At 36.2% G+C, this 20,815-nt stretch overlaps 1 protein-coding gene across 5 annotated transcripts in view; it reads right to left on the bottom strand.

Moving 5' to 3' along the window:
- Window positions 1-2,717: 2,717 nt before the first annotated feature.
- Window positions 2,718-20,815, bottom strand: part of CYP20A1 (cytochrome P450 family 20 subfamily A member 1) — a 62,341-nt gene continuing 44,243 nt past the window's right edge. For 4 of the 5 annotated variants that reach the window (XM_079130670.1, XM_079130668.1, XM_079130669.1 and 1 more), the window contains 4 exons: window positions 12,173-12,284; window positions 11,360-11,424; window positions 8,760-8,849; window positions 2,718-8,612 (listed from right to left, as the gene is read on the bottom strand). In XM_079130670.1, coding sequence (XP_078986796.1) covers window positions 8,462-8,612; window positions 8,760-8,849; window positions 11,360-11,424; window positions 12,173-12,284 — 418 coding nt within the window. In that variant the 3' untranslated portion in view covers window positions 2,718-8,461. The remainder of the gene's footprint in view (window positions 8,613-8,759; window positions 8,850-11,359; window positions 11,425-12,172; window positions 12,285-20,815) is intronic. The other variant, XM_079130671.1, reaches the window with a different exon arrangement.

The raw sequence follows: 20,815 nt of genomic DNA, 5'->3' as shown, positions 1-20,815 counted from the left end.
TATGTATTTTTAAATCCAAGTAAATTTAGCATTCAAAACACATTTACATCTCCCTCAAAGGTTCTGTATCAAGAATATTTTCAAAAATCATCTTCAAATTCCTCTGAATCTATACTTCTTTGAAAGCTTAACAAAAATCCTATGGATAAAACAGCAGCATAGACTTAATCAAATTATTTTCAGAAGGACTTATATGAGAAAAGTGAAAGACTAATAATATTTTGCTTCTACTTCCAGAAGCTCTACTAGACATCTCCCTCTAAATTTTTAAAATGTTAGCAGGTAATGCCATTTAATCTCTAAAAGATACTGTTAAGCTCTACAAGTTAATTATCTATCAGCTGATGACCTTGCAGCATAAGCAACCAATCATGAATATTGAACACACCTACAACTGAAGGGTCATTAAGTAACAATTCATACAAATAAGGTCTGCCCTCCATTCTGAGGGTTATGGGCATCAAAACCAGTCCTTGCATCTGCACTGCAAATGCCCTACCTCTAAGCAACACCTTCCGCTCCCATGTTGTTCAACTTAGAAAAACCAATTCTTAGCAGTGACTTCTCACTTTAAAACTTTTTGAGCATTCCTAATTAGCCTCAATGTTGAGTTTTCCTTGATGAGATACCTGGTTTCTCTTGCTCACACATTGAAAATAAAATAATGGTTTGACTCTGGATGGTTTCTTGTTTCTTGTTGCTTCTTCCACCACCACAGACTATAACTGAAGCCTCCTGTGTTCCTTGCTGTATAGGTATTTACAAGTTCCTTGGCTGCTTCCAAACTCAGACCTGGAGGGTTGTGGTTAAGTTTCGGGATATGTCACTGCGGGGTTCTCCCTCTTGGGGTGAAAAAACAGAAAACTTAATAATAATATCATGCTTTCTTTTGTTGTTTTTTCTTTGGTGCTGGAGATTGAATTAGGGCCTTGCACATGCCAAGCACAAGCTCTATTGCTGAGTTACATCCCCAGCCTGCCATGCTCAGGATTAGAATATAGTGATGAGTTATGCAGTGAGCTATTTCCTGTGCCTAGCACGGGAATACAGCAGTGAGATCTGGCATTTGCTATCTGACAAACTGGTTAAGAATGGAAAAGTGAGGATAGAGCTGTGAGTCAGTAGAGCTACTGGGTGCTATGCTCTGACAGAGAAAAGAAATGGAGGCAAAGGATATGGAACTCCATTGTTTCTAAGGCTATAGTTATTCTTAGACTAGAAACCGTGTTTAAAGAACCAGCTAAGAACTAGTTTAAACCTATTCATCACTAGATCATGTTGAACAAAATGGGTTCTGTTCTATAGTATATAATTTCATGAAATATTGGCTTTATTATATATATATAATATATATATATATATTATATATATATATTGCAGTGCTGGGGATTGAACTCATGGGTGCTCTATTACTGAGCTATATCCCTTGTCTTTTTTATTTATTTATTTTTGAGACAGAGTCTCTTTAAATTGCTGAGACTGGCCTAGAACTTATGATCTTCCTTTAGTTCCTGCATAGCTGAGATTACAGATGTGCACCACTGTGCCTGGCTAAAACATTGTTTTTTGTCTTTTTTTCTTAATATATATTTTTTAGTTGTAGGTGGACACAATATCTTTATTTTATTTTTATGTGGTGCTGAGGATCGAACACAGTGCCTTGTGTATTCTAGGCGAGCATTCTACCACTGAGCCACAAACCCAGCCCTAAAACATTGGTTTTATAGGAACAGGTTTTATAGTGTTAATGGAAAAGTTTTTGGAATATTCGTTAACAAAATGAAAGTAGCTTTCTTTGCAGAAGGACTTCTCAGATTCCAATATTAATATGTATTACATCTGAGAAAGAATATACTAAAGAGACTCTAGAGAATGAATATGATCAAGGAAACTTTTTCGAGTATCTCACAGGATAGCATCCTCTGAGACACTCTTCGGGAAATAATGTTCTCACTAACCTTGTAAAAAAACACTGATCTAAGAACATACCTTGGTTCAATGATGATCTAATGATAACAAATGACAACTAGTTTACAAACTATTTTGGTTGATATTTTGTATAATCTATTTTAAGTCTGTGTTCACACCTAATACAGGTGCCACTGAAAGACAGTCACACATCTTGTGAAATATTTCTAGTAATGGGGTAATTTACATATCACAAAGTACTATTAGCATTAGAGGTAGTTCGAATATCTGGAATTTTTTCAACTAGGTAACTTCAAAAATTCCCTTTACTTTATTCAACATAAACCAAAGATTCCAATGAAGATTTCATTTATTTATTTGAAAATATTTAATGGTTGCAGTTTTGAGGACACTTTTTACTACTTTGTAGTTACAATAGTGAGATAACAATTTCATTCCAAAACAATACTTGTTTAAAATTAACATAAGAATTTGTATTTCTGATGTAAATGTTTAAAAAATCACCAAAAAGGATGTATGTAACTTATTTGCTTATGGCATTTTATCACATTCAATTACAAGATCCATTCCCATTCTTTATAAAGACAGTCACCAAATTGTAAACTAATCAAGTGGAGAGTGGAACTGGAAGAAGGGAAGTAATTTTTGCCTTGTTTGTCTGCATGTTTTACAAAGTGGCTGCCAACTCAAATTTTACAATTACCAATTCAGTCATCAAATTTTATAAATCAAACATTAAGCTTGATTTATATTTTAGAAGTGTATCCCCCTTTTTTTTTTAAAGACTATTTCCTGAGATCCTCACAAAAATGAAGCCACAAAAGAAAATGTTTAAAATATAACTCAGTGGAAAAGTGCTTGCCCAGCATAAGGTCCTAGGTTTGATCCTCAGTGACCTCTCCCCACAGTATTGAGTAGATCATACTGTTATAACTATGCAAAAATTATGTATGTGGAAATATAAAAATATTACACTATGCAAATGTGGTTGGGTTGGTAATATCTTTTGTCCTTTTATAAATTTCTTTGGCTATTAGTATTTTACTACTTTTAATCATTTTCAGTTATGATGAATATATCATATTGCTCCATTCCTCCTTAAAACTAAATACACCAACAGCTGGGCATGATGGCACATGCCTATAATCCCAGTGGCTCAGGAAGTTGAGGCAGGAGGATTGGGAGTTCAAAGCTAGCCTTCGCAACTCAGTGAGACCTTGTCTCTAAATAAAATACAAAAAAAGGACTGGAGGTGTGGCTCAGTGGTTAAGTACCTTAGGGTACCAAAAAAACAAAAACAAAAACAAAAACCCAACCCCCCCTCAAAAAAAAAAAACCTAAATATACCAATAAATAAAACCCACTGAAGATATTAAGATAATGTGAAGTTAAGACCTTTCACTTGCTTTTTCTTACCTAGTATTTGCCTATCTTCATTTACTGGAAAAGAGACACTTTAGGTTTGTCACTGAACCTACTATCGTGCTATAAATGAGATAGGTGTACAGAGTACTTGGTTCATAACAAACACTTGTGCCAGCCCCACTCGACTTTCAGCTTAGTGATTAGTGCCAGTTTCAGTCTCATCCTTTCCCTGTCAGAGTAGGTCACTCAGTGGCTAAAAGCAACACTACTGTTTTTTGGCTGTGCTGATTTACTCGGGCTTCTGTTATCAACATTAATCATTAGTCTTGGTAACTAACAAAACAGGCACAGCACAGCTGAGGAGAAAATTAAGGTCACTCGAATCAGTGTGTTAATAAAAGCCTGCCTTTGAAGATGGCACCCATTTCTCTGCCAGGTTTCTTCCTGCAGTGGTTAAAGGACCATTGCTAAACTACTTGATGCTAGTAGCCACATCTTCGGTTTTACATAATTGTTTTTTAAGTGATTTTTCAATTCAACATAACCAAAAATAAATTTTATAGGTTAACAATGCTTTTTATGAATTTGAAGGAAAAAAAGATGGCTTTAGTGAAGAAGTATAATCTGTTATTGTTTGTGGACTCTGGAACTCTGTGTGTTTCTTCTTCTTCTTCTTTTTTTTTTTTTTTTTTTTACATTGGTTTTTTAAAAAAACTTTTATTTATCTATTTTTATGTGGTGCTGAGGATCAAACCCAGTGCCTCCCACCTGCTAGGCAAGCGCTCTACCAGTGAGCTACAACCCCAGTCTCTGGAACTCTGTGTTTTTGCTTCTCAAGCTTTCTATATGATTTTCATCACAAAAAACAGATCTTGTTGAAACCATAACTATTTTAAGATAAAGAAAACAGCTGGGGGTATAGCTCAGTTGGTAGAGTGCTTGCCTCACAAGCACAAGCTCCTGGGTTCTAATCCCCAGCACTGCAAAGCAAAAAAAAAAAAAAAAAAAAAAAAAGATAAAGAAAACAAATATTGGCATATGGGCTATGAATATAATAGAATCTATTTCTGGAAAACAATGGAACTATACATTCCTTGGCCAGATAACAGCATCTGAGTTTTTAATTTTTACCAAACACACACAGAAGTAATTTTGCCTTAAGTTTTATTAGTACAAAGCGTAGAAGAGTCCTTACAGTCCACACAAGTGTTTTGTGCTTGTGTTTTTAAAAATACATTTCTTTAAAAAAAAAACTATATGTATTTTTAGTTGTTGATGGACCTTTATTTTATTCATTTATTTACATGTGGTGCTGAGAATCAAACCCAGTGCCTCAACAAATGCCAGGCAAGTGCTCCATCACTGAGCCACAACCCCAACCTGCAACAATACACTTCTAAGTTATCAAAAAGAATGTAGGGCTAGGGTAACTCAGTGGTAGAGCCCTTGCCTAGCATGTGTGAAGCACTGGGTTCAATTCTCAGCACTGCATATAAATAAAATAAAGGTCCATTGACAACTAAAAAATAAATACATACATAAAGAATGTAGATCAAATCAGGTACATGCCTGTAATTCCAGTTACTCAGAAGGCTGAGAGAGAAGGATCACAAGTTTGAGGCCAGTGTTGGCAAGTCCAAGATCAGCCTTGGCAACTTAGCAAGAACCTGTCTTAAACTAAAAAAAACAAAACAAAAAAAACCAAAAAAAAACCACAAAAACCACCCAGTACCTTTTTTTAAAAGTAAATAAAAGTTGGTGAAGAAATAAAGCTATAAAACTACTCACTTTACTATCAATTAAAAAGCTACCTCATGGTTAAATTAAGAGTCCTGCTAGAATCATATGCTACAAGCCATTAGTGACACTGAGGCTACCAAGATGCCAATCAATAAATACAAAGAGCAGAGTAAGATAATTTATTTTGAACACATTGTTAACAGGTACTTCTTGGTGTTGGGTATTGTACCCAGGGCCTGGGCATGCAAAGCACACGCTTTACCATTGAGCACCCCGACCCTGCAGCCCAACAGTATGTTTTTTAATCACCTGGAAAGGGATTTATTTTAATGTTTTAAGGTAGCAATGTAACTATGGACAAAATATGCTCATTTAGCTGATTCCTCTTTGTTCTTTTTTCCTTGATTCCAATCATTATCAGTTATTCACTTCTGCCTGATATATTGGCAATGATGCCAGAGTTCAGACTCTGGCTCAGTTACCCTGCTTTTGCCTTAATCATTGCTTGTCAGATCTCATCTACTTTAAAATCCCACCCCTCTCATCTCATCTGATCTGACACCTGGTTTACATATCAATTGCCCACTGTAACCTTCCACTGCCAGTTTTCTATCCACTCACTGAACTGGGATGACAAAGGAAGATGCTCTGTATACACAAAACCATAGAAAACATAGATGGGAGGGAACATATTTAACAATGGCCTTTAAAAAACAACAATAACTAAGAGATTTCATTTAAAGTTTTAGAATTTAAATTATTCCATAATATTTTCCCAGAAATAAGTTGCATCTAATTGGTTAATGTACTGTTAGCTTCTTAGAAGTAGGTCTAAAATGCCTCTTTTGCCAGGCACAGTGGGGCAGTTCAGGAGGCTGAGACTGGAGAAACACAAGTTCAAAGCCAGCTTCAGCAATTTAGTGAGACCCTAAGCAACTGTCAAAATAAAACAAAAAGGGGCTAGGGAAGCCGGGTGCACTGGCTCATGCTTGTAATCCCAGGGGCTCAGGAGACTGAGACAGGAGGATCGGGAGTTCAAAGCCAGCCTCAGCAATGAGGTGCTAAGCAACTCAGTGAGACCCTATCTCTAAATAAAATACAAACTAGGGCTGGGGATGTGGCTCAGTGGTCGAGGGCCCCCTGAGTTCAATCCCTGGTGCTGGAAAAAAAAAAAAAAAAAGGAATGGAGATGTGACACAGTGGTTTAGCACTCCTGTGTTCAATTCCAGGTACCAATAAATAAATAAAATAAGAAACAAAAATTAAAATGCTTCTTTCACCCATCTCAGTGAAAAGTGCACTTGCCATTTAACTATAAACACACCATAAAATAACTTGGTAACTAGAATTTTTTTTCTTTTCTTTCTTTTTTGGTGCTGGGGGTTAAACCCAGGATCTCTGGCATGCTAGGCAAATGCTCTGTCCCTAAGCCTTCGCCCCATAATCTTGGTGCTAAAATAACAAATGAAATTCACCACTGTTAAAAATAACCCACTTGCAAACAATTATCATTTTTCTTCCTTTCCTCTATCTGTACTTGGCATTTTTCCTTCAGTAGCCTAAAAATAAACATTAAAGAAAAAAGGAAAGGAAATTCTACATGAATAGTGTAGCAAAAAAAAAAAAAAAACCAAAAAAAACTGGACTAAAATACAATTCTTTGGGGGCTGGGGATGAAGCTCAGTGGCACAGTGCTTGCCCAGCATGCATGAGGCCCTGGAGTTGAACCCCCAGACGAAAACTAACCCTTCCTACAATACAATGCAATCAATAAAGCATTAGATATAAATTTTAATCAGTGCTAAAGAGTATATTCTGAAAGATACTTAAAATATTTCCAAAATAACCTTATTATTTCTTTGCAATAAGATCGAACACTTTTCTAAAAGTTTATTAGCCATTTCCTCCTGTAAATGATGTTTGTTCTCATATTTTGTCCATTTATCTATAGTATATTTGTATGTGCTCTTCATGTATAATATGGTTATTATCTCTCTCATATGTTTTGCACATTTTTCATCCCTCTTTGTTTCTTTTTACCCCCATTTTGGCTGTGGTTTATGGTCAGTGCCCTCTCCTTTCCTACTGACCAGTTCATTATATTTACCATATGATATAATAAAATAATAAATTCCAAATGTTTCTTTCATAGATGAAAATTAGTGGAGTAATAGCGTGCTACTAAGATTTGCCACAAAACAGAAGGAGAAGACTTAATCTTAGTTTATCACATAGGAGGAGTGTTTCAAAACACATTGAAGCCGGGCATGGTGGTGCACGCCTGTAATCGCAGCAGCTGGGGAGGCCAAGGCAGGAAGATCGCAAGTTCAAAGCCAGCCTTAGCAACTTCAGGGAGGCCCTAAGCAACTTAGCAAGACCCTGTCTCAAGATAAAAAATAAGGGCTGGGGAGATAGCTCAGTTGGTAGAGTGCTTGCCTTGCAAGCACAAGGCCCTGGGTCAATCCCCAGAACCACAAAAAAAAAAAAAAAGATAAAAAATAAAGGGGGGCTGGTGATGTAGTTCAGTGGTTAGCTCAGTGGTTAAGCACCCTGGTACCAAAACACACACACACACACACACACACACACACACACACACACACTACACTGAAGTCCAGCAAAAGTGGTATGAGCTGGTAATCCCAGATATTTGGAGACTGAGGCAAAAGGATCACAAATTTGAGGCCAGCTTTAATCACTTAGCAAGACCCTACCTCAAGGGAAAAAAAAGGTGTTTGGAATGTGGCTCAGTGGTAGAGCATCCCTGGTACTCATGGAAACAAACAAACTCATGGCACACATTCAGAAGGAACTACGTTATTTTTCAAATGACTGAGAAATGTTCAAAATGATGAGCCCTGTATAAACCACTAAATGAACCCTGTGTGTCGGGAGGCAAACAAATGCCAAATGCAAGGTAGATTAGCCAATGAATGATTCAAACCCAATAAAAATGATTAAAATACAAATAATCAATAGCCAAAGAAATAAAAACAATCTAGGAAATAAAACTATAGGAAGTTCCATTATTTCCCTTTAAGGTGATTTACTGGAAGTACAAAAAGAACTCAGGATTTTTTTTGTGTGTGAATACTCAAAAAACATGATTCCCCAACTTGTTCAAAATAGTTTCTCTGTTCAAGAATATTTATTTTCGAGATCAAGTTAAGAAAAAGAAGATGAAATTTATGGCTTATAAAATGATAACAAAAGTACAAAACTATAGCTTCCTATTAAAGTTACCCATATATTGGTGCAATAAGTATAAATGTATATCATGCTTTAAGAAAATCTGGTATATAAAAATCCAAATTTACATAATGCAGTAATAATAAGTGTTTATGTTATAAGATAATACTTGGTTTATAAAAGGATCCAACACATATTTTCTATACAGCCATTTTCCTAAGTCTATTTAACAAAGATTTTAATGCCTCTTTGTGACAGTGATCCAAGCTTCTTCCCTTGATGATGTGACCAGTTCATACTTTGTTTCAATAACTTGTCCCTCCACAGAGAGCAGGTGCAGTCTCTTCACCAACACACTGAGAAGCACAGTGGTCACCGTATATGCAAACCTAGCCAGGAAGAAAGGCAACCAGTTACTAAAGATTTGAATTATACCCTTTTTATATGGATTCATTATTCTCATCAATAGTAATTGTCAAAATTCTAAGAGGAGAATCTGGTATTTTTTTCTTTCTCATTTTTTTTCTGTCATTCACCTCAACTCTGGGCATTCCTGGGTGCCTGAAAATCCAAGTGAGGAGAAAGTTTTCATTGCTGATTCATCATCAAAGCGATCTGGATCAAACCTAAAGAGGAAATTTGCATTTAATCACAATATAGCTTCACTGGCATTTTAAATATTGACACAGAAGAATGCACGTTTGTTATAAAGTTTAACATTTAAAAATAGAAAGTGCTGTCACATTATATTTCATTATATTCTCAAATTACACCCCATTATTTTCAAATAGATGCAAAATATGAGACAGCAACATAGGTTTATATCATTTCATGAGATAACAAGGATAATTCACATAAAATCATATAATGAATATTTAAATAATTTTAAGACCTGTTACATGGGATCAACATGTGGGCATTTTACATTGCTTCTTTAATTAAAATTTATTTCTTAAAATTGGAGGCACAGGACTTAAAATTATATTTGTCAATTATATTATACCCAGATTTATTAATAAGTGAGGGAAATTAAGAGGCTAGGAAAAGCTTTTTGTTTTTAGAATTTTGTTCTGTGAACTGTCACTGCAGAATTGGACATCTTAAAAATAACTTGCTTACCACAGAACATAAAAATTCCTTCCAAACACAAAGGTATTTAAAAAATCTGAAATCTGAGTTTAAAAAGAGGAAAAAGAGCAGGGGGGCAGGAGGCAAGGGCAGGCTGGATGAGGTGGTATTTGCCTATTGTCCCCTAAATGAAACCCTATATTGAAATTAAAACTTGTATAGTTGTTCATAGCAGTTTCATTCACAGCAGCAAAACACTGGAAGCAACTCAACTTCAGTAGATGAATGGTGAATAAATTCTGGTATGCCAATACAATGGAATATTACTCAGCCATTAAAAAGGACACGAAACAACATACCTGGATCTCAAAGACATCCAATTTAGTGAAAAAACTAAACTGTGAAAATTCTGTGTGAAAATTATATTTATGATATAAATAAACCATTGTCTCCAAGGGGTGCATCTTACTTCTATGTATATTTCTGAGTTTTTGCTTAAGGTGCTGACAAGAATGAATCCTTGGATGAGTATGGAAGTGCCCAGCTTCAGAAAGCTTCTCTTTAGAAAAATGTCACCTATATCTCCTAAATGTGATTACATTTGATTTCTACAAATGAGGGTTCATATATAGCTCAGTGGTAGAGGACTTGCTTAGTGTGCAAGGCACCCTGGTTTTGAGCTCTGAAACTGCAAGGAAGAAAGAAAGGAAAGAAGGAAAAGAGGAAGGGAGGAAGGGAGGAAGGCAGGAAAGCCGGCTGGCCTGGTGATTTCCAGAGATGATTATCATGTTCTAGCATCTATTCCTTTCGATATTTTCAATTTGTAACCTAGATTCTTTGAGCAGTTTGAAGATGGCAATACTGTCAAAAATTACAATACCGGGCATGGTGGCACACACCTGTAATCCTAGTGGCTTGAGAGGCTGAGGCAGAGGGATTTTGAGTTCAAAGCCAGCCTCAGCAATTTAGCAAGACCCTGTCTTTAAATAAAATATAAAAAAGGGCTGAGGATGTGGCTCAGAGTTTAAGTATCCCTGGGTTCAATCCCCAGTACCAAAAAAAAAAAGTTACAATAAAGTTCTTTAAACTTAAAACCTATCAAAATCTTGGCAGTTTTTCCACAAGCACTTTTTAAGATTTTAAAACTAATAATTTTAGTTTTTTGTAATATAGGTATATATTTTCCATCAAAGCATACCTTCATTTTCTTATAAAAGCCATTAGAAATATAAAATTCACCTACATAATTTTTACTTAGCAAAATTTGATGGGAAGGGCTGGAGTTGTGCTCAGTGGTAGAGTGCTTGCCTGGCATGTGTGAGGCTCTGGGTTCAAGACTCAGCACCACATATAAATAAATAAATAAAAGATATTTTAAAAAATTTGAAGGGCTGATGTTAAATTTATTAAGAAATTTCCTTTAATGTCATTATAATACTAAAAACTAAAATGACAAGAACATTTAACATGCCCATCCTTACATTCCAGAGGTAGGTCAACAGGACTTCAGCTCTGCCCCCTTGGCATTTCACACTGAGGTCTTACCTCAGGTCAACTCAATTGATAACCCTTTTCCAGGGCACTAAATCTAAAGACTGCTACCTTAAGGAAGACTTTACTGGATGCCCATTTAGGAGGCAAACAGCAGTCGCTTTCTTCTTCACCTTTGCCCTTCTACATGCATGACACACTTACATACAACACCTGTTTGTGAATTCTGCTAAAGAGCTGAAAATAGTTGAGAGAAATCAAAAGAAAGGCAGAGAGGAGCCAACCTAAACAATACTCATTTAACAATAAAAGAATTCCGAAATTCTGTGGAAATTCAAGATAGTTGTAGAGATCAGGTAACTGAACAGATCTTAGGATAGGAGTGGTAATGAAGATACGGTAGCGGAAGATTCATGGAGAGAGGAGGCAGTGAAAGAACCCAGAAAGGGAAGGCAGTGCTTTCTCTCGCTGTCATGGACACATTGAATTTTCTCCTCAAAACATAGAAAAGAAATGCAAGCATACAAACACACAAAAAATAAAAAAATCACAAAGACGATAAACAAAAATTTCATACTTGTGTGGTAAAGGCCAAGTATTAGGATCTTGAAGTACCACACCAAGGGCATAAAGGACAAGAGTCTGAAAAAAAACACAACAACATCAGTCTAGGTAATTGAGGCCTAACAGAGACAAAATGACTTCTAGAAAGTCAATTCATCCTAAAGATCTTTTAATGCAGATAATGAAAACAAAATAAAAGTATAAAATAACAGAAGAAAAAAACAGGCCATTCTTTTGGTGACTATGATGGAGAGGATCTATCTAAACATGTCACAGTATCTGGAAGGTATGTAGGAATAACAGACTTAACTATATGAAAATTTAAAACATTCAGTTAAAAAAAATCATAAACAATAGTAAAAGATAACAGGAGCTGGCGTGGTGCCATACACTTTATCCCAGAGACTCGGGAGGCTGAGGCAGGAGGATCATAGGTTTGAGGCTAGCTTCAGCAACACAGACCCTAAGCAACTTAGTGAGACACTGTCTTAAAATAAAAAATAAAAATGGGTTGGGGATACAGCTCAGTGGTTAAGGGTCCTGGGTTGGCTCCAGTACCAAAAAATTAAACAAGGGCTGGGGCTGGGGCTCAGTGGTGGAGCTCACACGTATGAGGCACTGGGTTTGATCTTCAGCACCACATAAAAACAAATAAAATAAAGGTATTGTGTCCATCTACAATGAAAAATATTTAAAAGATTAAACAAAATAAAGTAAAATAATTATATTTGATTTAATAATGGGTAGCATTTATTGGGCACTTTAAACAATAAAAAAAAGTTAAGAAAAGTAACTAAATAAGTTAAATATACCCAAAGTTTCCTACCTCTCTAGGAATAATAAATTGGTTAATTTTTCCTTCAATATCTTGAAGCTGGGCAGAAACTGGGGTCAATTTGGCAATCCTAACAGTTTCACAAAGCACTTGCCGACAATATCTGTTTAAAAAAAAATTAAACATATTACTGAAATCAGTAAACATGATATGCCACATTAACAGAATGAAGGTCAAAACAATCATCTCTATAGAAGCAAAAAAAGCATTCAATAAAATTCAACAACATCCCACTAGGCATGTCTGCAAGCCCAGAGACTTGGGTGGTTGAGGCAGGAAGACTGCAAGTTCAAGGTTAGCCTCAGCAACTCAGCAAGACATTGTCATAAAACTTAAAAAATGAAATCCAACACTGTCTTTTGAAAAAACACTGAACAAATTAGGTATCAAAGGAATGTACCTCAACAAATAAAGGCCACATTTAACAAGCCAACAGCTAACATTACTTTGGGGAAAAGTTGAACACTTTCTAAGATCTGGAACAAGGATGCCCACTTTCACCACTTTTACTGAACATAGTATGAGAAGTCCTAGCCAGAGCAATCAGGCATCAAAAATTGGAAAAGAGGAATCAAACTGTCACTCTTTGCAGATGACATGATCATATATACAGAAAACCCCAAATCACACAACACACACACACACACACACACAAACCCCCTATTAGAACTAATAAACAAATTCAGCAAAGTTGCAGGATACAAGAATTAATATACAAAAATCAGTAGGGGATTGCTATATACCAACCGCTAATGATCTGAAACAGAAACCAAGAAAGCAATCCCATTTACAATAGTTACCAAAAAGAAAAAAGAAAAGAAAAAACCTAGGAATAAATTTTATCAAAAGGTCTCTACAGTGAAAATTGTAATTGATGAAAGAATTGAAGAGGACACAACAAAAAATAGAGATATCCTGTGTTTGTGGGTTGGAAGAATCAGTACAATTAAATGTCCATATTACCCAAAGAGATCGACAGAGTCTGTCAAGTAATCCCTGTCAAAAGACCAATGACACTCTGCACAGAACTAGAAAAAAATAATCCTAAATTGTATGAACCACAAACAGCCAAAGCCATCTGGAGCAAAAAAGAACAAAGAACAAAGCAGGAGGAATTATAGTGTTGGACTTCAAAATGTACTATAGAGCTACAGTAATCAAAATAGCATGGTGCCGGCCTAAAAATACACACGGACCAATGGAACAGAATAGAAAGCTGAGAATTAAAGCCTTGCATTTACAGTCCACCAGTTTCCAACAAAGGTGCTAAGAACATGCACCAGAGAAAGGACAGTCTTTAATAAATGATGCTGGGAAAACTGGATATCCTTATGCAAAAGAATTAAACCAGACCCCAATCTCTCACCAGTAACAAAAATCAATTCAAAATGGATTAAAGACATGCTTAACCTGATTTAAGCATTGTACAATACATACATGTATCAAAACATATCACATCCCATTAATATCAATTAATAAATCAATATAACTTTTACATTTTGAGATGCCTGTTAAAATTTAACAAAAAATCATAAACAATTTTGAACATGTTGATGTTGGGAGCAGTAGTTTAAAATTTCTATACATTTTAATAATGTCATTCATCCCACTACTTCTCAAACCTTCCTAATTTGAAATAATCTCATCATATTTTTTATTTGCTTACAGTTGGTTCATAAATTCCAGAAGGATAAAAATATAAATAAAGGCCATTTTGAGACAAGAGCCAGGCCCCATAGGACCCCTGGCCGGACTGACTGAGCCCCGTCTCCAGGATCCCTCAGCCCGACCGATCAATCCCTGCCTCTGGGGCCCTCACATCAACTGACTGCTCCCTGCCGCCAGGACCCTCAGACCAACTGACTGCACCCTATCACCTGGACCCCAGAACAACTGATTGCACCCGGCCTCCAGGATCCTGCAACCAACCAAACACACCGGACCAGCTGCATCCCGTCTCCAGGACCTCCAGCTGACCACGTCCACCCCTGAGCTGCAGCTCCCCATTTGCCAACACATTTCAAAGCCAGAGCAGCAATCCTGGATAATCCTGGAAGCCGTAGCTCCGATCTTCGGGTGGGGCAATTCCCATCCTGAGATGCCTGCTGGAGGCTTGAAGCTCATTGTCAGGTACCTCTCCATGCATCAGGCTACTGAACAATGGGAGGTGTCATTAGTATATGACTGTTATACAGTAGATTTTCTTTTTTCTCCTTTTTTAAAAAAATTAAGTTTTTATTTCTTTACTTTTCTTGTTTATTTTCATTTTGTTTACCTGTTCCCTCAGAGTCTCTTTCTCCCTTTTTTGCATGCTAACATCCAATTTCTTTTGATTACACTCTCACCCTATTTTCTAGAACTTCTGTATATCCTTTTCTTATCCCATTAACAGCCACATTCTACATCCCTCTGCATCCTTTTTGTCCTCCATTAGAAACTGCAGACCTTATTGCAAACCTGTATGTTTTACCAAAGATAATATTTGAACTCATTTTGTTTATTATGACAATTTTGTTATTGTCCCCATAGGGGCTATTTGGACACTATTTGCATAGTGTCTGATTTGGACACTGCTAATATTGATCTCCCCTTAAAGAAAGGGTTTTGGAAACCTATAGGGCCACTACAAGCCTATAGGGGGAAATCTGCAATACCCCAGATCTGCAGCGCTAGAGGGGAAGATACATGAACAACATGAAAAAACAAGGGAAGAAAATGATCCAAACAAATCTAGATTCTATAGTAATAGAATCCAATGACAGTATGTTAGAAGAAATGTCAGAAAAGGACTTCAGATTATACATGATTAAGATGATTCGTGAAGCAAAGGATGAGATAAGAGAGCAAATGCCGGCAATGAATGATAATACCAATAAGCTGAAAGAGCACCTGCAGGAAGCAAAAGATCATTTCAACAAAGAGATAGAGATTCTAAAAAAAAACCAAACGGAAATCCTTGAAATGAAGGAGACAATAAACCAAATAAAAAACTCAAAGGAAAGCATGACCAAAAGACTAGACCACTTGAAAGACAGAACCTCAGACAATGAACACAAAATATTTAATCTTCAAAATAAAGTTGCCCAAACAGAGAAGATGGTAAGAAATCATGAACAGAATCTCCAAGAACTATGAGACATCATGAAAAGACCAAATTTAAGGATTATTGGGATTGAGGAAGGCACAGAGATACAAACCGAAGGAATGAACAACCTATTCAATGAAATAATATCAGAAAACTTCCCAAACCTGAAGAATGAAATGGAAAATCAAATACAAGAGGCTTACAGAACACCAAATGCACAGAATCACAACAGATCCACACCAAGGCCCATTATAATGAAAATGCCTAACATTCAAAATAAAGATAGGATTTTGAAGGCCATGAGAGAAAAGCATCAGATTACATATAGGGGGAGACCAATACGGATAGCAGCTGACTTCTCAACTCAAACTCTAAAAGCTAGAAGGGCTTGGAACAACATATTTCAAGCTCTGAAAGAACATGGTTGCCAACCAAGAATCCTATACCCAGCAAAACTAACCTTCAGATTTGAAGATGAAATAAAATCCTTCCATGATAAACAAAAGCTAAAAGAATTTACAAATAGAAAGCCTGCACTACAGAATGTTCTCAACAAAATATTCCATGAGGAGGAAATGAAAAACAACAATGGAGGTCAGCAAAGGGAGGAACTACCTTAGAGAAAAACTTAGAGAAAAAATTCAAAGGAGAAACCAAGCCAACTTAAAAACCAAAAATAAGCCAAATGACTGGGAATACAAATCATTTCTCAATAATAACCCCAAATGTTAATGGCCTAAACTCATTAATCAAAAGACATAGACTGGCAGAATGGATTAAAAAGAAAGACCCAACAATATGCCGCCTGCAAGAGACTCATCTCATAGAAAAAGACATCCACAGACTAAAGGTGAAAGGATGGGAAAAACCTACCATGCACATGGACTCAGTAAAAAAGCGGTGGTTTCCATCCTTATATCAGATAAAGTGGACTTCAAGTCAAAGTTAGTCAGAAGGGATAAAGAAGGACATTTCATACTGTATAAGGGAACCATAAATCAGGAAGACATAACAATAGTAAATATTTATGCCCCAAACATGGTGCATCCCTGTACATCAAACAAATCCTTCTCAATTTCAAGAGTCACATAGACCACAAAACAATAATTCTGGGCGACTTTAACACACCGCTGTCACCACTAGATAGATCTTCCAAACAAAATCCAACCAAAGAAACCATAGAACTCAATAACACAATCAATAACCTAGACTTAATAGACATATATAGAATATTCCATCCATCAACGAGCGGATACACTTTCTTCTCAGCAGCACATGGAACCTTCTCGAAAATAGACCATGTGTTATGCCACAAAGCAGCCTTTAGGAAATGCAAAAAAATAGAGATACTGCCTTGTGTTCTATCAGATCATAATGGACTGAGAGTAGAAATCAATAACAAAATAAAAAAAGGGAAATTACTCCAACACTTGGAGACTAAATAATATGCTATTGAATGAAACATGGATAACAAAAAACATCAGGGAGGAGATTAAAAAATTCTTAGAGGTCAATGAGAACGATGATACAACATATCAAAATCTCTGGGACACTATGAAAGCGGTACTAAGAGGAAAATTCATTGCATGGAGTGCATTCCAGAAAGGAATGAAAAGTCAATAACTAAATGACCTAACATTACAGCTCAAAGCCCTAGAAAAAGAAGAACAGAATAACAGCAAAAGTAGAAGACAGGAAATAATTAAAATCAGAGCTGAAATCAATGAAATTGAAACAAAAGAAACAATTCAAAAAATTGACAAAACAAAAAGGTGGATCTTTGAGAAAGTAAACAAAATAGACTAACCCTTAGCCACACTAACAAAGAGAAGGAGAGAGAAGACTCAAATTACTGAAATACATGATGCAAAAGGAAATACCACAACAGACACCACTGAGATACAGAACATAAATGAGAAGCTACTTTGAAAATCTGTATTCCAACAAAATAGAAAGTACTGAAGACATTGACAAATTTCTAGAGACATATGCTTCTCCCAAACTGAACCAGGAGGACATACACTGTTTAAACAGATCAATATCAAGCAATGAAATAGAAGAAGCCATTAAAAACCTACCATCCAAGGAAAGCCCAGAACCAGACGGATTCTCAGCCGAGTTCTACAAGACCTTCAAAGAACTCATTCCAATACTTCTCAAAGTATTTCAGGAAATAGAAAAGGAGGGTACCCTACTGAACTCATTCTATGAAGCTAATATCACCCTCATACCCAAACCAGGAAAAGACACATCAAGGAAAGAAAATTTTAGACCAATAACCTTGATGAATATAGATGCAAAGATCCTTAACAAAATATTGGCAAACCGTATCCAAAAACATATTAAGAAAATTGTGCACCATGATCAAGTGGGGTTCATCCCTGGAATGCAAGGATGGTTCAACATTTGTAAATCAATAAAGGTAATCCATTATGTTAAGAGACTTAAGGATAAGAATCATATGGTTATTTCAATTGATGCAGAAAAAGCGTTCGACAAAATACAACACCCCTTCATGCTCAAAACACTAGAAAAAATAGGGATAGTAGGAACATCCCTGAACATTGTAAAGGCTATTTATGCTAAGCCCATGGCCAACATCATTCTTAATGGAGAAAAACTGAAACCATTCCCTTTAAAAACGGGAACAAGACAGGGATGTCCTCTTTCACCACTTCTATTCAACACTGTCCTCGAAACTCTAGCCAGAGCAATTAGGCAGACTAAAGAAATTAAAGGGATACGAATAGGAAAAGAGGAACTTTAGCTGTCACTATTTGCGGAATGACATGATTCTATATTTAGAGGATCCAAAAACCTCCTCCAGAAAACTTCTAGACCTCATCAATGAATTCAGCAAAATAGCAGGCTATAAAATCAACACGCATAAGTCTAAAGCATTTTTATATGCAAGCGATGAAACAGTTGAAAGGGAAATGAGGAAAACAACTCCATTGGCAACAGTCTCAAAAAAAAATAAAATACTTGGGCATCAATCTAACCAAAGAGGTAAAAGATCTCTACAATGAAAACTACAAAACATTGAAGAAAGAAATTAAGGAAGACCATAGATGATGGAAATATCTCTCATGTTATTGGATAGGCAGAATTAATATTGTCAAAATGGCCATACTACCAAAAGTGCTATACAGATTCAATGCAATTCCAATTAAAATCCCAATGACGTACCTTACAGAAATAGAGCAAGTAATCATGAAATTCATCTGGAAGAATAAGAAACCCAGAATAGCTAAAGCAATCCTTAGCAGGAAGAATGAAACAGGGGGTATCGCAAGACCAGAACTGCAACTATACTACAAAGCAATAGTAACAAAAACAGCATGGTATTGGCACCAAAATAGACAGGTAGATCAATGGTATAGAATAGAGGACATGGACACAAACCCAAATAAATACAATTTTCTCATACTAGACAAAGGTGCCAAAAATATGCAATGGAGAAAAGATAGCCTCTTCAACAAATGGTGCTGGGAAAACTGGAAATCCATATGCAACAGAATGAAACTAAGCCCCTATCTCTCACCCTGCACAAAAATCAACTCACAATGGATCAAGGACCTTGAAATCAGACCAGAGACCCTGCATCTTATAGAAGAAAAAGTAGGTCCAAATCTTCACCATGTTGGCTTAGGATCAGACTTCCTTAGCAGAACTTCCATAGCACAAGAAATAAAAGAAAGAATCAATAACTGGAATAGATTCAAACTAAATAGCTTTCTCTCAGCAAAGGAAATTATCAGCAATGCAAAGAGAGAGCCTACAGAGTGGGAGAATATCTTTGCCACTCATACTTCAGATAGAGCACTAATTTCCAGAATCTATAAAGAACTCAAAAAACTCTACACCAAGAATACAAATAACTCAATCAACAAATGGGCTAAGGATATGAACAGACACTTCACAGAAGAAGATCTACAAGCAATCAACGAACATATGAAAAAATGTTCACCATCTTTAGTAATAAGAGAAATGTAAATCAAAACTACACTAAGATTCCATCTCACCCCAATTAGAATGACCATTATCAAGAATACAAGCAACAATAGGTGTTGGAGAGGATGTGGGGAAAAAGGTACACTCATACATTGCTGGTGGGACTGCAAATTAGTGCAGTCACTCTGGAAAGCAGTGTGGAGATTCCTTAGAAAACTTGGAATGGACCTACCATTTGACCCAGCTATCCCACTCCTTGGCCTATACCCAAAGGACTTAAAATCAGCATACTACAGAGATACAGCCACATCAATGTTCATAGCTGCTCAATTCACAATAGCCAGACTATGGAACCAACCTAGATGCCCTTCAGTTGATGAATGGATAAAGAAACTGTGGTATATATATATACAATGGAATATTACTCAGCTATAAAGAATAATAAAATTATGGCATTTGCAGGCAAATGGATGAAATGGGAGAATATCATGTTAAGTGAGATAAGCCAATCTCAAAAATCCAAAAGACGAATGATCTCACTGATAAGCGGATGATTACATGTAATGGGTGGTGGGAGGGGGGCAAGAATGGAGGAAGGAATCTTAGGGTAGTTTTGATTTGCATTTCTCTTATTACTAGAGATGTTGAACATTTTTCCATATGTTTGTTGATTGCTTGTAGATCTTCTTCTGTGAAGTGTCTATTCATTTCCTTAGCCCATTTGTTGATTGGGTTATTTGTATTCTTCGTGTAGAGTTTTTTGAGTTCTTTATAGATTCTGGAGATTAGTGCTCTATCTGAAGTATGATTGGCAAAGATATTCTCCCACTCTGTAGGCTCTTTCTTCACATTGCTGATAGTTTCCTTTGCTGAGAGAAAGCTTTTTAGTTTGAATCTATCCCAGTGGTTGATTCTAGCTTTTATTTCTTGTGCTATGGGAGTCCTGTTAAGGAAGTCTGATCCTAGACCAACAAGGTGAAGATTTGGACCTACTTTTTCTTCTATAAGATGCAGGGTCTCTGGTCTGATTCCGAGGTCCTTAATCCATTTTGAGTTTAGTTTCGTGCATGGTGAGAGATATGGGTTTAGTTTCATTCTGTTGCATATGGATTTCCAATTCTCCCAGCACCATTTGTTGAAGAGGCTATCTTTTCTCCATTGCATATTTTTGGAACCTTTGTCTAGTATGAGAAAATTGTATTTATTTGGGTTTGTGTCCATGTCCTCTATTCTGTACCATTGATCTACCTTTCTATTTTGGTACCAATACCATGCTGTTTTTGTTACTATTGCTTTGTAGTAGAGTTGAAGATCTGGTATTGCAATACCCCCTGTTTCACTCTTCCTGCTAAGGATTGCTTTAGCTATTCTGGGTTTCTTATTCTTCCAGATGAATTTCATAATTGCTTGCTCTATTTCTGTAAGGTACGTCATTGGGATTTTAATTGGAATTGCATTGAATTTGTATAGCACTTTAGGTAGTATGGCCATTTTGACAATATTAATTCTGCCTATCCAAGAACATGGAAGATCTTTCCATCTTCTAAGGTGTTCTTTAATTTCTTTCTTTAGTGTTGTATAGTTCTTATTGTAGA

This window comes from Sciurus vulgaris (genome assembly GCF_902686455.1).
Source record: "Sciurus vulgaris genome assembly, chromosome: 3".
Classification (NCBI taxonomy): Eukaryota; Metazoa; Chordata; class Mammalia; order Rodentia; family Sciuridae; genus Sciurus; species Sciurus vulgaris.
Note: the sequence above shows the minus strand (reverse complement) of the source record. Positions and strands in the feature narration are given on the sequence as shown.